At 29.6% G+C, this 17,530-nt stretch overlaps 2 protein-coding genes across 2 annotated transcripts; both read right to left on the bottom strand.

Annotated features, from left to right (window-relative positions):
- Nucleotides 1-4,907: 4,907 nt before the first annotated feature.
- LOC149891179 (uncharacterized) lies at nt 4,908-6,582 on the bottom strand. Its single transcript, XM_090080890.1, has 2 exons — nt 6,394-6,582; nt 4,908-6,268 (listed from the first exon to the last, which is right to left on the bottom strand). Exon 2 carries the CDS (start codon nt 6,256-6,258, stop codon nt 4,954-4,956), a length of 1,305 nt encoding a protein of 434 aa, XP_089937016.1. The 5' UTR covers nt 6,259-6,268; nt 6,394-6,582; the 3' UTR covers nt 4,908-4,953.
- Nucleotides 6,583-11,888: 5,306 nt separating this feature from the next.
- LOC145180350 (fibroblast growth factor 1-like) lies at nt 11,889-14,129 on the bottom strand. Its single transcript, XM_080055222.2, has 3 exons — nt 13,127-14,129; nt 12,896-12,999; nt 11,889-12,444 (listed from the first exon to the last, which is right to left on the bottom strand). The coding sequence occupies exons 1-3, from the start codon at nt 13,536-13,538 to the stop codon at nt 12,244-12,246; spliced, it is 717 nt and encodes a 238-aa protein (XP_079911348.2). The 5' UTR covers nt 13,539-14,129; the 3' UTR covers nt 11,889-12,243.
- Between the last annotated feature and the right edge of the window lie 3,401 nt (nt 14,130-17,530).

The following is a 17,530-nucleotide window of genomic DNA, read 5'->3' as shown; positions in this document are numbered from 1 at the left end:
AAGATAACCAACTGAATAAACTGAATTTTAAGCCAGGTAAGCAGTTAGACTAGCGCAGCAATATAGTATATTATCATTCTACAGCAACAACATGGCTTCAGTCATTGTAATTAATGTATTTTCAGTAAAAAATACACATGTACAATGCATAACAGTACTAAACCAACTGTTATATGGTGATAAGAGCACATTTTGAGAGCATATCTTTTAAATATGACAAAGTCTTCATTACAAATCCACACACATTATCTTAGTCAACATTAAACTTTGCTATTATTTGATTAAATATTCTGACTTACAGCTGTAACATCTATAAGCTTTAAATAAAAAAAAATCGACTGTTACTGCAGACATAAATTTTATTATTGCTATTACTGGTACATCACTATTATTACTGGTAGAACAGATGCAAAACAAAGCAATTTTTACTAACATCACCAGCTGCAACAAGATGATGCAGGTCTTGCTTTCAATTCTTTGCAAATAAAATCAAATAATAGATAACAAGTTTGAAGCAAAGTTGAACACAACAAAATTATTCACTTTGTACTACAAGGTTACTTTAATTTAAGTTGATATAGTTTGTTCAATCTAATGTTTACTACACTAAATGTTTCAATCAGTATACATTACACAATATTTTTTGTATCTTTTGGTTATTCATCAAGACATTTCTATTTTTTGGCATAAATTGCTGTTTAAAAATATAATTTAACTACAGTTTTTATTATAGAGATCTTATTTTTTCCAGTTGCAGAGCAAATACAGGAAGAAAAATACATATATTCCAATTGCAGAAACAAGTATCCATATATTGAATGAATTCTTTCAAAAGTGCAAAAATAAATGTGTAAATTATAAAAATGAAAAGAAAATAGTGACTAGCTTTTACACTGATATTTATATTTTAAAACTATATGCATACATTGATAAATTAACAGATTTTCAAAACATAATACAATTAAGATGTAGGGAAAAAGTGTTCATGCACTTCAAATTTGTAGGATTTAATTTGGTAAGTAAAAAAGTAACGAAGTGTCACCACGGAATTACCACAACCTATAGTTTTAAACTAAACCATATATTCATCAGCAATTTATGATACAAAGTTAGTTCATTTAGGAAAATGATGATTTAAATATCTCTAAAACAAAGAAACGACTGTCAAAGAGCGAAAAACAATGACAATTCATAATGAAGGGAAATCAGTAAAACAACTTCTTATATTACTGAAAGACAAGGATGTACACTTCAATATATAGCAAAAAGATATAAGAATGAAAATCATTTTGTAAACAAGTATTGATCAGGAAGGCCATCTAAGTTAAAGTAACAGGACAATCATTTTACACTTAGACAAATTGACAAAAACCCACTTTAAATTTCTACAACAATTGCACCTCAATTTGTAAATGCAACAGGAATATCTGTAACCCCAAACACAATAAGAAACAAAATGAAAAATCCTGGATTTCAATCCTGTAATCTTTAAAAAAAAAACACATTTTATTAGTTGTGAGAATAAGCACAAATGACTAGAATTTGAAAAACCAACTAAATTTTGAAATGATATTCAATGATGAACATAAATGATGAGCATATGGACAAAAATTGGTTTGGAGAAAGACAAATAAAGTACTTAAACAAAAAGAATATCAAACTGACAGTGAAACATGCAATGGAGTGCAATGTGATGGTAAACTGACATGTGAAACATGTGATGGAGTGCAATGTGATGGTGTGAGAGTGTATGGCAACAAACAGTATTTGAAATTTAGTATTTATTGATCAAATTATGACCAAAAAAATGTTTGGACATTTTAAGGAAAAATTTATTTGAAAAAACTTGGATTGTAGAATCGATTTTACTTCCAGCAAGATAACAATCCAGAACATAAAGCATGAATGGTGAAGTAACGGCTGCTTTATAGCATCCCTCATATGGCCCATGCACTCCCAAAATAACCAGATTTAAATCCTATTGAGCATATTTGGGAAAGACTGAATTCTAAGAGCTGAAATTAAAAACAAAAATGAATTGAATGATTGTCTTTACCAAGAATGGCAAAAAATTGAAGAAACTGTAATAAGAAATTTAATTTTATCAATACCAAGTTGTCTCTGAGCAACACAGATTTTGTCTCTGGGCAACACACATTATATAATACGTACATATTATATACTGCATACATATTACATACTACACACATATTACCTTCACATATAAATGTTAATGTCATAACTAGACTTTATTTTCTTTCCATTTTTTTAATTTAAAAATTTACTTTTACAATCTGAATTTATTGAATGCATGAACACTTATTTTTATCACTGTGTATAAACTGCCAAAAATTAATCACATTTTATGAGTTAGAGTTTGAAAAAATAGCTTTTGTGTTTGTAGTGTTTTTTATATAGCAACTACAGAAACTGAATATTGTTTATTGGCTTAAAGGATTTTATCGGAAATATGTTATCATCAGGAAATATAAAACAAAACAAAAAAAAACAACTGACAGACAGCATGCCCTTGAAGCAGAATTCATGCAATTAGTGCTGATTATGTTTGACATAGTACATGCTGAGAGTGAAAAACTCATCCAGGTTCAGGAAGATTGTCATTTCCTTGCCAACCAACATGATGAAAAAAAGATGATTATGAACCAAGAGGATATAGCATTGACTTTGAAGGAACAGTAAAGAATGCAATGAAAACTGAATGATAATTGCAGGGCAGAGAAAGCAAAAAAGGAACTGAAACATGCTATGCCGGAGAATGCCACATTTATGACCGATGAAGAGAATGAGGTAAAAAGATCATCACCAATTAATGATGAATTAAATATCTGTAATTCTGAGCTCAGCAAACATTACTGCCAGCATTCTAACCAGTTACTGTTAAAAAAGTTACGGCTACAACTCTGTCTAATATGAATAGATGTTTTTTATTAACAACCCATTATTTTTTGCTAGATTAGACAGAATAAAAACTATGCCATAAGATAATTGTTATTGTTGCTCCAACTTTGGTAATGGTTACTGTTGCTCCAACTTTGAGGGCAGTAGGCGTTGATAATGATGAACAGACATTGTCCACTACATCACTAAAAAAAGCTTACCAAAAGAGCCTCTGCTCCATTTAACAATATTGAAATACTTTTTCTCCGCAGACTCCTTTCATAGCTGATTTTGATTGTAAACTGATGCCAGAAAATAGTTTAAATGTAGATCATATACAAACTGTGATCTTTGGTAAAGATATGGAGAAACTGTTGTTCCAAAATTACTGAGACCTGGAACTAGTAGTTTGATGAAAATTGCTGTCATCAATATTCTAAAGCAATAGACAGGAGTACCAGAATGGTTAACTAGCCTGTTCTTGCTGTAGAATATTCATACAGAATGGTCCATTTTTGGCCATTTGATGCATATTATCAAGCCAGGTGGATGGCTAATAGACTTTATTTTATGAAGATGTTATGTTTCAGAGAGCAGTTTGAAATGAAGGTTTATATACTGCTACCTATCAAACGGATCTGCCTCTTCACAATCACATTGTATGTGAATGTATGGATTACAGCACCAATGATGTGCGCTGCTCCTTACAACAATTTGTCTAGTGAAAACAGTTTAAAGTTGTTGATAAGCAGATGGTAAAGTTGTTACTAATTTTGAAAAACTCTTATACAAGCAGTTTAAAGTTGTTGATAAGCAGATTTCCCAGATTGCACTTCAGAAAATGACAGGATAATTTAGTACATCAGCAAAGAGTTGGCAACATTTTCATATTCTCAGATATGGTGCAAATGAGAAGAGGATGATTGTAACAGCACTATCAACACCTAAAAGCAAGCTTTATTTATGGGGCTGCATCTAAAGTCAATTAAATATTTCAGAGTAAATGCAGTCAATTTATCACCAAAAGATTGATTAACTTTTTTACAATTCTGAAGCTTCACCACAGTTTTTTATTGACTGATCCAGATGATTAGAAGGGAGAATTTCAAGATTGCCAGGGGAAACTGTTGTTGCAGTAAATGTTGTGAACAATTGAATGAATACACTGTCAAGCTTGCTAGGGATTTCAACACAGTACTTACACCTGATGACAATCAACAGTAGCTGATTTTTTAGGCTATTGAATACAGCCAGAAACAATAACAGTTGCTGATGCTATGAACACAAGATTAAGCATCAAACTTAGTATATAGTGATAAACCAAATTTTGTATGAGAAAATCCAAATTATCATGATATTTAAAAATTTTAAAATAATGAACTGTTTGTAGAAAATCAAAGTTTTTTTCAACCAATACATATCCTGAACACCTTACTATCTATAATTATTTTAAAAGTTTTTTAAAAAAAACACAATGTTAATAGAAATTAATTAATAAATATAAACTAGCCATTTTACTGAAATTCACCTCTAAAATTTAATAAGCCATAATGAAATATTAGTCACACTATTTCTATAGGAAAACAATTGTGAAGGTTTATGAAAAACAAAATCTTTTTGTTTTTCGTGAACTTAATTGAACTTAAATAGGACACAAGAAATATCTCATATTTTACAAATTTTTATTTTTTTGTGTATCAAAAAAGTCAACTCATAGTTTAACTATTCAGCTTGTTTCAAGTTTCCATTTTTTTCCCAAAAAAACTTGAAATAAACCAAATATTTAAACTACGAACTCCATTCTTTAATATGATAATAAATTACAAGAAACAAAATCATGTTTTATTTAGAAAATAATTCAAAATTAATTCAAAATTTGTATAAACTATATCTTAAATGAAGCAATATACTTGTAGTGTGTGTGTGTGTTATATATATATATATATATATATATATATATATATATATATATATATATATATATATATATATATATATATATATATATATGTATATATATATATATATCTGTGTGTGTGTTACTATTTTTATAGACTAAATCTTTGATAATCTTTCCATTATACCTATTCCATCTAGTTCTTCTAACTCTTGAAGATTGCTTAGATAGAAACTGATCATGTCCCAAAATGCTTTTGAGGTTTGAACTAATAGAAACTCAATAATTTCGTCATTACTATTCAACTTTTCAAGGTAAATGTAGAAGTCTGGAGGAACAAATCTTCTTAAATTAAACAAAAACCCAAAAATAAAGCCCCAAGGGGAAGTTGACTTATACTCTTCAAGAAGAGCACTTTCAGTATAAAATCTATCTTGTTTGATACCATATTGTTGACAAACCTCCTGAAATGCTTCAATATATGTATGCATTAAATTAGGTAAGTGACTTTGTCTAAAGCTTGCAGAGCTTACTTGAGAAAGATATTGGTGAAAATCAGTCATGCATGGAGCGTATCTAATAAGTTGAAAGTCAAAAAATTTTACTTTCTCTGAACTTTTAGAAAAAGCAATATTCCACATGTGAAAGTCACCATGACACAATAAATTGGATTCTTCATTACCAAATTGAATATTTTGCAATATTAGAACAATTTTAGAAGATAAATTTTCTAGCCTTGAGATAATTGAATGATCAAAATTTATCAACAAGCCATGATTAACTAAAGCATTTTTATATTTAGAATCTTCAACAACTGCCTTTAATAATTTAATGTTATTTCTGTATAACTGATCTGTTAATTTAAAAAAAACATCATTTGAATTAAAATCAAACAAATATTCTTTCAATATAGGAAACTTTACTCTAAAATTTACTTGACTTTTGCACTTCATTGCATATGATGAAGCATGGAATACAGCAAGTGACTTCAGCACACGCTGAATCTCTTCTTTTGAACGTAAAAAATCATCCCTTGGAAACACAATATAATCATCAGAGAGTCTTTCTAATATGATAACGATATCATTCTCTACATGTCCAGCACCATAGAAATTTACAAACAAATCTTGAAACAAATTTTTTGAAAAAAAATTTCTTTCAAATTTGCAAATATAAGGCACTATGTCACTATAAAAACTGATTTCCTTGTCAAAAATATGCAATGATTCATTTATTACAGCTAATGGAGATGCTTCATCACATACTTTTAAAACCAGTAGTAAACTTGATTTCTTGTTAGAAAAAACTACTCTAACATTTTGCATACCACCTTGACAAGTTGTAGAGTCCACACCATTGTCATTTTCATAGCATAAATCAGAGATTTCTGAAATATCTACAAGCTGTTCTTGCTTTGAAGTTTTCATTAATGATGTAATTTGGGATAAACTATATTTTCCCATGTCTAAAAATCTAAATAAAAAAACTGTTCATCAACAAAGACTCCTTGTTAAAATGCTTTAAGATGACATAGGTTCATAGGTCAAATTACTCTCTTCTAAAATTAAACTTTTAAATTTAAGCTTAAAATAACATACATATGTATAAACGGAAGTTATTAATCCCAAAAACAAATATAGTAAATAACTCTCTAATATAGAATAAGTGCCTAAATAATTTAGCACATATATAAATATGCGCTTAAGCAACTTTCTTGAATACAAAAACCATGGATGTCAAAGAAATGGTTTTGTTCGTCACAGGCAGATGACTTAATTTGAACACCGCTCCTCACTCCTATCAAATTACAGAATGGAGCAAAATTACGAGCCTGTTTATTAAAAAAGAATTTCTCCTAATTTAATTCAGTTTTCACTACATCAAAATGTTCAATCAAAGATTTATATAATCTCAACTTGGTATTTTTTCTTATCAGAAAATAGCCCGACGATAGGGATTTGAAATTAACTCGCTTGTTAGGTGGTTGCTTTTTTTGAATACAACAGGTAAATTGGTTGTTGCCGCGAGTCATTATTTCCATAAATTGAAACTAGAGAAACTGGAAGGGGAATTCATGATTTTGTGAACTGCGGTTCTGCGCAAGCAGGATCATACAAAATGAAATGATTAAAAATTGTGCTTAGGAATCCAAAGACTGTAGTGAAAATAGTTTTTTTGATCAAGTCAATATAATAATTCTTATGAGTTTTTATTGTGATATCGACTACAACTCACTCTTAAACCTGTTCAGAAGTATTTACAACAAAAACTTTAAATTTCAAATAAAAGTGGTAAATCATTTAAAAATCATTGCTTAAAATTTTTACTTTAAGTGCATTAATTTTGTTTGCATGCACCGGAGGAAATTCTTGAATTAGTCGATTGTCTGATAATTATGGCTTTTTAAAATATAATTTTTCTGTATGAACCTTTTTACTTTTATTTTCTAAAAGAGAAGACAACCAAGAGGAGATCGCCAAGAGGAATTCATTGAGTTTAATGTAGAATTAAAAGGTCGTCATTTTTTTTTTTAGTTTAATACGGTTCAAGACTCCTCTTATTTGAATTTCAACATTTTCTAGCTACTCAAAAAATTTCCATTTCTTTAAAAAATGAAAAATTGCCAATAAGTAAAACAATCTTCTTTCGAAATAAGTGAATCAGCAGGAACAAATTTTAGTTAAATAACATTTTAACAAATGATGGTTGACTCTCAGTCAGCTTTATTTTGCTTTCTACTTTGACTTTAAAAACTCAATAATTTTTTTTATGCCAAAGTTAGGAGTGCCTCCTCAACATTTAAATTTTTGTTTTGAAGGTCGGTGAAACTTTTTGTGGATTTTAATAGGAATTTCTATAAATACCTTTTTTTTCCTCAAGATTCCGCTTACGCAAAAAGAAAAAGGAAAAGTTTAAGATTTTGGCAGTAAAAAAAAGTCAAGCGGTAATCACCTTAAAAATTGAGTTTTAAATCTTCAAAAAAATTAAAATCCCGCAAAATGTAATTAAATTTAAATTGAATTATTTTAGCGGTTGGCAAGAAATCGCAAAAATATTCATAAAACGGATTTCTTTTCAAGGATTAAAACATAACGTTTTAGGTTTTAATGCCACAGATTAAGGTAAAGCGTTATGGTAATTTATGTTACCAGATGCCACACATGTTTATTATGCCGGTTCAATTCACATTCTGACGCTTGGTATTACCAATAAAAAACATCAGAATGTTAAGCCTCGCATCAGTGTTTAGATTTTCCGCCAATAGACAAACGATAGTAAATAAAGCACAAACTCCTAAATCAATCATTTGAAAAAAGCGAGACCTACAAAGATTCGAGAAAAAAAAATTACGATGCATTATTATATTTTATTTCAACCTTTCAAGTCATTGTGCAGAATCGAAATTAGATTAAATCCAAAACTTATTTTTAAAAATATCAAACTTTGTATGAAGATAAACTTGTCACACCATAAACTTTTGCTGCTTCAAACGCATAAAGAGTTCTATTTTAACAAACTAAAAAAAATTTGATTTATTTTAAAAAGGCTGTAAAAATTTGAATAAATTACTTTTTAATGGATACTTGTAGTTATTAGAAGGCAAACAGCAAGATGTAGTTAATCTATACAGTTTTTTTATCGACAATTTTACTGGTGCTATAATTTAGTTATTGGAGCTTTAATAGGTAAATGATGTTCATTTACCTATTATAGCTCTAACAACTAAAATCTAATCAACATGGATCCATCGGTTGAGAATAATTGTTATGAAAAAGAGAAAGAACTCGAAGCATGGCAATCTGATGAACCTCACTGACCCCCAACTAACAGGAACTTGATAATCTATTTAGAGATTTGACTCCTCAAAAAGTTGGTGTAGAGCTTTTTTCATTCAGATTTAAGGAACCAAGTGTTAGGATTTCCAAATACCGAACAAGACATACATCCTATGTTGAGTACTTTACAGCAGAAAATTCACTCTGCTTTTGTTCAGATATGATGGTTTCACATATCAAACTGACACATATCAAACTGACAATCTATTATTACAGTTTGATAATCACATATCAAACTGACAATCTATTTATTGACACTTCAAAGAAGAATATAAAAATCTAAAGTCTACTAGAATTGATCAACTACAATTCCTACAAGTGAAGATTTCGAGGCGCTTGGTTTTCTTCTTAGACTGCAAGAAAGATTTATCAATTATCCTTTTTTGTGTGTTTTTGTCACGCTTTACTACTTTTGGGATTGTATAGAGTAGACCGGGGCACGTTGGCCCGCTTTTTTTTATTTGATTCCTAACTTTTACGCATTTCGTGTTTTATTTTGTTTCTTTATGGGAGAAGGTTGCTAAAACTATATAAAATAAAAAAATCTTTTATTAAAAGCTTAAATAAACTTGTGAAAATTTTTAAAATGCTTTATTTAAGGTAATGCTGCTTGGGCCAATGTGCCCCTTACTTGGGGTAAGTTGGCCCATGGGTTGGGGCAGATCGGCCCTCAAAATTTACTTACTGTTATCACATTCTTACATAAATTTGCATATTCCTACATAGTATGAGATTCTAACAAAATTATTAAATACCTAATTGATTTATTAGGCTTAAGTCTTATCTATTGTTTTGAGACTGGCTAAAAAGTCTCAATTAGATTAGCGTTTTAATAAAAACATTCTATCACTGGGATTTTGTTCCATCACAAACAATTTAATATGAATTAAAAAATGTGCAAGCGCAAACGGGGTACGTTAGCCCACATGGCCCACGTGCTCGTTTGTACTGGGTCAACCTGCCCCATTGCCATGCTTAGAGTAAAAATTAGTTTTTTCTTAACCCATCAACAGATACTGTGTAACATTGTATATTAAAATAATCCTCAGACTTTAAACTTCAAACAAGATACTTACCTAGAGCACTGTTCACTGTCGAAGACTAGTGAACACAAACACATCAAGCAAACTGTTCAAAATCTACTTCAGCTTATCAAAAATCGATAAAAAGATACAACACTGGCAACTGTGCTCAGATATCAGTGATACTTCTGAGGAATGAGGGGAGGAGTGCTGTCGACCTTCCCCTTGATTCCTAGCGCGCCGAAGCGCATAGTCATAGAACTAACTCAAAAGGGCCATCCTGCCCTTAGGGCCAACGTGCCCCGGTCTACCCTAAAACTGCTGGTCTAGGGGGCGTCGAACAGTAGAACTTTCCATTGGTTTCATCTTCCAATATAATGCCTTTTTGATCTCCTTGAAGCTTTTCTCATAATAGTTTTTGACCGCGTCTTTTGCATTCGCTGAATTAAGTTGGGATTTTGTGCTTCCTGCATGTCTTGTAGCTATATATCTTTTTTTTAGATTTCTTAGATTGTCAACTTGGAAACACCAGTTTTTTTTTATAACCCGAGTGGAGTTCACTGGATTTGTATCTGGATCTGTATCCCTCTGATCACTCTTTGACTAAGTTTTTAACTTGAAATTGAAAAATATTTTTTTAAAAACATTTTTTGTGCAATCAAGGTCAGTGAATTTAAGAAGCCTATATATTTACCTATTAACGAAAATAGAAGTCTATACACTTGGTCAGCAAACAAGAGTGCAAAAGATAAAAAAAATTTAGAGGGTTTCTAGATATACGCATAGTATACTTTTGTATTTTCTTCAAATAGTATGCTTTTGTATTAAGTGCGAAGCGTAAAACAAAAACATTTAGTTGAAAGGAGTGATAAAAAATAAGCTCTACTGGTTTAAAAATCGAGGTTGTGATTTGTGCTGTTACACAAAAATCAAAAAAAGCTAAAATACATTTTCAGCGTTTTTACAACGATACTATGAACAGCGTTTTTACAACGATACTATGAACAGCGTTTTTACAACGATACTATGAACAGCGTTTTTTGAAAAACCCTGACCAAGCTGTAATCTGCTTAGCAAAAAAATTTTAAAATTGATTCTAAGTTTTTTTCCAAATATCCAAAGCTAACACTCCCTGTTTTACCGTCGCACCCCCTCACATTATGTTTGACTATCTGAATTTAAACTGTTTTTTTGCACAAACGTAACGTCAACGTCAGCCGGCGTCCTAAAATCCTCAATAATCTTTTGCAAATCGTTTGTCAACAAATACTTAGTTGTTGACTTAATTAATTTTTGGATTTTAAATCTCGCATTTACATTTACAAAAAAAATACTTCATACATTCAAGTTTTTCCTATTTAACAAAAATTTATTTTTTATGACTTTCACATTGCTTCTTTTTATCTTTTTATGGTTATTTGAGTTTGTGTCCGTCATTTCGATGCAGTGAAACACATGAAACAATTTGCAGCTTACAAAATACCAAGTACTTGAAGGGTGTCTTATTAAAAGCATCACTAAGATGTTTTTAATATAACACATGCCAGGTTCTCAACTAGATTCGTTGGGAACTCTACTTAACATTAAAGATGACAAGGAGAAAAAACTCAAATCTCTCTCTTTGAAAACAAACTCCACGTGATATTTTATTTATGTTACCGCAACATGATAAAATCTTGACTTTCTACTGGTTCAACTGTTGCAACTTTATTTATAGATTTTACGTTTATCAGTTAACCATTAAATCGTTTCTCAATTGTTTATTAAACATCGAATAAATACATTCATAATTTTCCGACAAATAACGTCACAGCCGTCAGTTGAATTAGTGTGTAGAACACTTATGAGACTTCCTAAATACATAAGACATCCTAAATATATAAAATATCTACGTTAGATCTCGGATGTAGTTGTTTTTATTGTTGTTGTTTTGCTATTATTATTCTCATTAGAGTTTTTTTTTTTTTTTTTTTTGCATTAATCATTAAAGTTATTTGAAAAAAAAATTTTGTGTAAAATTATTAGGCTAAATGAAAATTTAAAAAGATAAAAAACAATGACTAAAAAGCATTTCTTTCAAGTTTTCATTAATTTAGAACAACTTTTAATGAAATTGTAGAACGATTTTGAATGAAATTGAAGAACGATTTTGAATGAAATTAAAGAACGACTTTGTAAGATAACTTTAAAATTACAAAAAACAGCAACAATTGCAAAAAAAAAAAAATTCCATGATTTCAATAAATTTATTATATTTTATTTTCACAACACTATTGTCTTCATACATTAAGGTTGTTTTTAAATATTAAATACTTCCCCGTGTTAAAAAGGAATTTATAATTTATTTACATCACCCAAGTTGCTCCCTCTTCATAAGAAGTTTGCATACTTTTTAAAGAATTGATCTTCTTTTGTAGATGATAGTCAATTAAATTTCGGTTACGAACTTTCTTTTTCAAACTAAAATGCAGCATTTTTTTAGCCGTCAATTTGCCAAAGTTGCGGAACAGTTTTGTCGTCAGTTGCGCTGTTATATTTGTACTATGGCATAATAACAGAGCAGACATTTCCACAGACTTTGCAACTTTGTTTATTCGCAAGGTATAGACAAGAATTGAGTCGCATATTGTCCCGGAGACGCCTTCTGAGGATTTTTTAATGATCCTTCTTTCGTGATCCCAATGAGCATATCGTATTTATCTTCAAAGAAAAATTTAAAAGAAGCGAAAGTATCCCACGCATTCTCTTCATGCGTAAGTCGAAACAAACTGTCATACAGAGGGGGTGAATACTATAATAAATAAAATCATCTGCTAAATAGATTCTAGTCATGCATGGAATATGTGCAAGGATTATCAAGCATATATTTTACTTATAGTAAAAACAAAGACTAAAATTTATACTAATTCAATTAAATGTCTGTCATATATGCCGTAGGTCTTTTATGTGATTAGACAGAAAAAGGGTGCCGTAAATCAAAAAAAAAAGAAAAAAGAGAGAGGAGGCAGGAGGGGGAAATGTTTATCAATTCCAGAATATGTAACTACAAAATAGATCGAAATTTCAATTCGTCTAAAATAAAGCATTTTTCTAGTAAATATTTTGTTTATTTATTAAAATCATCAACACATGGGAATTTCATTTTTACTTGTAAAGCTACCTTAAGTTTTAAAAGTAAACACAAAGGTTTTAGAGATTCTATTGTGCTATGGTATATTTTTTCATTTTTTAATGTAATTTACCTCGGCTGTTGGCATTCCGTATTTGTTCATCCTTAAATAGCGATCAGATATCACTCCTTTAATTCGAATAATACTCGGACCGTGTGATTCAAAAGCTAGAAGAGCTAAACAAATGGCAATCAACTAAAATGTTAAACTTCAATAATAAAGCTACGATGACTATATAACACAGAACGATGACTATATATAACACTGAACAAAATGTTGCACACGTTCTAAATAAACACTAACCCGCTTGATCGTTTGGATTTGACGTTCCGTCAATTTCCCCATTTTCTTTTAATCGAAGAAAAAAACCAAGTTTATTTACCAACTTATACAGTCTCTTATTTGTTGGAAAGTCTGAGATGGGAGTCGGGTCATCATTGATTTTTGCTCTCTTCTTCGATCTTCTTCGATTTATCTTTTTGTGTTTCATAATGTTCGTGCGGTAAAATCTTGCAGGCCAATCTTGCTGTGGGACATCAAAAAGTTTATTTTTTTGGTTCGTTTTATTGATTAAGTCTTTTTCAAGAAAATCTTTTACTGGTGCTAACACTTGAACAAACAGCTTTGCAGAACTTCTTTTCGGATTTTCAGTTTTTGCGTGCAATTGGCTCAATGCGACAACGATGATCGCCAATATCAATTTCTCCGCAGGCATGGAAAATATGATTTATCTCGAGGGTTTCCAAATAAATGTATCAAACAAATGGATAAATAAATTGTTGTACATAAGCAAATAAAGAAAGTCTATTGTTATGTTTTAATAATCTTCGTACAAAAATCCTCGGAAAGAAACGTTTAATGTTTAACGCGAAAATAGTACTTGAGCCAATTTAATTCAGTCTCAGATTTAAATATAGACTAGGAAAGTGTAGAATGAATGAATCAGTTTGACACTTCGCCCTTGTTTAAAATGACTTCCTTAAAACTGTCTTTAGTCTGACGTTACGTTGAGCTCTTTCGACTTTTCCTTTGTGAATAGGCCGACTGTAACGTGCCAAGATTTCTTATTGAACACTTGTTAACAAACGACAAAGCGCAAACAATGTTGTTGTTTTTATGATGTATGTGGAATCCAGGTCGTGTTGAGGTAGTTGTCTTTTTTGCGTCCTTCGTGGAATATAGGTATGACGAAATAAGTTATTTTATTACAAAACAAGTGATAATTTTTGCAATAAAAACCCTATTATATGTCAACGCTAAAATTGGTCTCGTTCGGACTCTAGTCATATGAAAATCTGTTTTCCACAAAACCCAGTAATATAATTTACTGAGAGAACACATAATCTGATAAATGTATTCATAATATTAGGAACTTAATGCGAACTTTAAATCGGAAGTAGAAAAATATTAAAAATATTAATTTTCTAAATAAACGTTCGTTTATTTAATCATTAGGCGTATTCATTTTTTTTTTCTTCTGAGAGCTTTTAAATTAAATTTTTGAGACATTATTCTCAAGTATTCAATAAAATGTATTATAGAATATATAAATACTGGAAAAGAAGAAAATAATAATAAATAAATAAACTGGAAACGAAGAAGAAAATAACAAATAAATAAACTGGAAAGTAATAGAAAAAATGTAACAATAAGTAAATAAAACTAGAGTAAGAAAAAAAATTTTTTTTTTTTTACTAATCCCTTTTTTAAACAACTAAATAACAAAATAAAGTTGTTTTTTTTTCCTTTCTTTTTTTTTCTTTTGAACTTTAAATTAAAAAGTATATAAACGAATGGCTACTAAAAATGAATGGCTACTAATTCATTAGGATGAATATAAATTACCAAACAATTGGTGTTTTTATTGCACGAACCTTTTTGACCCTCTTCAAGTTTTTTTGATTGAAGAAATTTTCGCGGGAGTTGCTTTTATAAAACATTTCCTCTCACGATAAAAATCTGATCTAATTCAAAGAACAATTAACATCTTTTAGTAATATAAGTCGTGAGCTCTCGTGACTGCTAGTTGTGACAGACGACTGTTTCTTACATCTAGCAGTAATGTGATATTCAGATCACTATTTTTATTTGGTATTTGGCTGCATGTTTCTTCGATAAAGTTTTTTTTTTTTTTTTGTACATTTTCCATAAATACATTAAAAGTTTTTCCACTTTCCTTTTCCGTTAAAATTTAAAATATAATCTCGATTATTTTTTTTCCGTTTAAGCTCTTAACTATGATCTCGATTTTTTTTTTTTTCTTTTTTTTTTTTCATTTAAATCTTAATTACAAACTCCATTATCTTTTTTCCGCTTAAATTTTAACCATCATTTTTACGGCCCTGAAGTATATCAACTTTGAGAATAATACGTGTCAGTAATAGAAAAACAACCTCTCTTTTAAATATTTCCAAATGTTTATACCTAAATAAACTTTATCTATTTTAAACGTATCTAAATGTTTGTATCTAAATAAACTTTATGTTTCTCTTCGAGTTTTACACCGTAACATGTCTGGCTGTCACAAAAACTGAGATTATAGCTTCAGACACATAGAGAGTCTGCTAATGAACTTTACGTATTGGTTTATCTTCTCAAAAGTCGTTAATTAAGAAAAAAGCCATTGAGATCGAATAAGAAAAATGGGTCCGCCATGTTAAGAACTCAAAAAAAAAACAAAAAAAAAAAACAAAACAACAACAACAACAAAAATAATTCTGAGAAATCAAAACGATGTTTAATAAATAGATCTTTGTTAATGTCTATATTTATCAAATTATTCACATGTGCCATCTAGTTTAAAAACTTTTAATTGACTATAGATAAAATTAGTTTTATTTATGATTTATGCTCGACGAATTATTTTAATTAGTATTTTTCAGCTTTTAAAACGGGCTTTCTCATGGATATGGTAAATTTATATGACGTAGATGGAAAGACTATTTATCACGTCAGTTATACTCGGGGATGTTTGAAGCATAGAAACAGTTTGTATACGGAGGAGTGATTTAAATTCAAAGAGGTTTTTAAAATTGCATTAATTTCCAATCTCTAATCAATTGAGGCTGATACATTTGTTTCATACAAGAGATACTAATAAATATATACAGCAGGATATTTTTTGCCTTGCTCTTTTCACACGATTTCACACGACAACTGTCATTTTTAACTCCAATTCCAGGTGAGTTTAACTCCTCCGTAAATTTGATCAAAAACTGCTTCATCGATGCATTTTCTCAGAGTGTACAAATTCTTGATGCAGCATTATCATTCAAATCATATTGCATTGATCAATCTTTTTTTTTTTGAATTCTCTTTTCATTATCTTTATTGGAATTAATGGATTAAACTAAATAATTGTAAAACAACATCCTATAAAATTTTCCAGTTACAAATGATCAACTATTATTGACTATGCACGAGCAATTATATGAGTAATTTTCATATTACCTTAAAAGAAAAATAAAGAAATCGTTTGTTTACAGAAAGAAAGACAGCACGTTTTTGCAGATAAATTTTGACATGGCATACCTATTTAAGATAGCTAAAAATGATGAGGGAAGCCCGCTGAAGACTTTCCTCTTTTTTTCTAGTTGGAATTAAAAGAAAAAAAAGAAAAATTTGCAGAAGCGCATTAAAAAATCATTTTTTAGAGGAACTTTGCATAGTTTATTGGTAATTGGTGTTATAGTGTTATAAGAAATGCATTTATACCTTTTTTATATTTAACAGCGTGCAACTTTTAAAAATATCTAAGTATAAACTAACAAATTTCTTGTCTTATTAGGAAACCAAAATTATTACACTTTATGGATGTTAGAACATATTTGACCATATGGATGTTCAAACATATTTGATTGAAGTTAAAGTTTCTGACCAATGACTTAATAATCTAAACGAAAAGTGTCATCAAAAGTTGAGAAAATGTTTAATCCAATGGAATAATTGCAGTACAAATAGAACTTCTTGTTTTTAAACTCACAAAAAATCAAATACTTCTTTTAGATAAGTAACTAAAGGTGAGTGATAATAAATGATATAACTGAAAATTGCGCATTTAAAATGACTAAAGATTGCTCATAACTATTTTTGCACCATAATTTGTATCAGTGACGATACTTTCTGAGATAAAATTTGGTGCAACGAAAATCTTTTTGCATTACAACTTAGAAATATTTGACCGAAAGTGAGGTCCGAAAGTAAGATTTATGGATTTTCTGCTGAAGTATCTCAAATATTTTTGGTTTTTAACATTTCCGGAGAGGAAAGGAAAGGGGGAATTGCAGCTATTCACCTTAGATTTGCCACTAATACTTCTGTTATTATGGTAGTTATTTAAGTTCCAATTTAACTTTAAGCAAAATATTGTTTTAGTTTTTCATTATCTGCAGTTAATATTTATATTTCTTCATTTTAGTTATTTTTCAAGTTGTTTCATAGACCGTCCTGATGAAAATAAACCACTATTGATTATCTCGGAAATACATGTCGCTGTTTTAATATTAATAAAGAAACTTAAATGTTACTTTTTGTAAGGAGTTAAAACATTGTCAAGAAGAAGATCCTGTAAAAACAACTGGTCAACATAATAAAAAACAAATGTTATGCTTTGTGTTCTATTGTTTACAAAAAGAAATGCCTCAAGACTTTTAAGATGTATACTTGAATATTAACTCCGTTCAACAAAGACATTTCGTGTAAATAACG

The sequence above is a fragment of the Hydra viridissima genome, unplaced genomic scaffold, assembly GCF_058129835.1.
Source record: "Hydra viridissima isolate aposymbiotic clone 2 unplaced genomic scaffold, HvirCarnegie_v1 scaffold_3, whole genome shotgun sequence".
Taxonomy (NCBI): Eukaryota; Metazoa; Cnidaria; class Hydrozoa; order Anthoathecata; family Hydridae; genus Hydra; species Hydra viridissima.
This window is presented reverse-complemented; position numbering and strand designations above follow the sequence as displayed.

Coding starts and splice junctions, on each gene's coding strand:
- LOC149891179 (XM_090080890.1), bottom strand. CDS start 6,258: ATGGGAAAATATAGTTTATCCCAAATTACATCATTAATGAAAACTTCA.
- LOC145180350 (XM_080055222.2), bottom strand. CDS start 13,538: ATGCCTGCGGAGAAATTGATATTGGCGATCATCGTTGTCGCATTGAGC. Junction 13,000..13,126: donor AAATCCAAACGATCAAGCGG/GTTAGTGTTTAT, acceptor CCATTTGTTTAG/CTCTTCTAGCTTTTGAATCA. Junction 12,445..12,895: donor ACGGAATGCCAACAGCCGAG/GTAAATTACATT, acceptor TATTTATTATAG/TATTCACCCCCTCTGTATGA.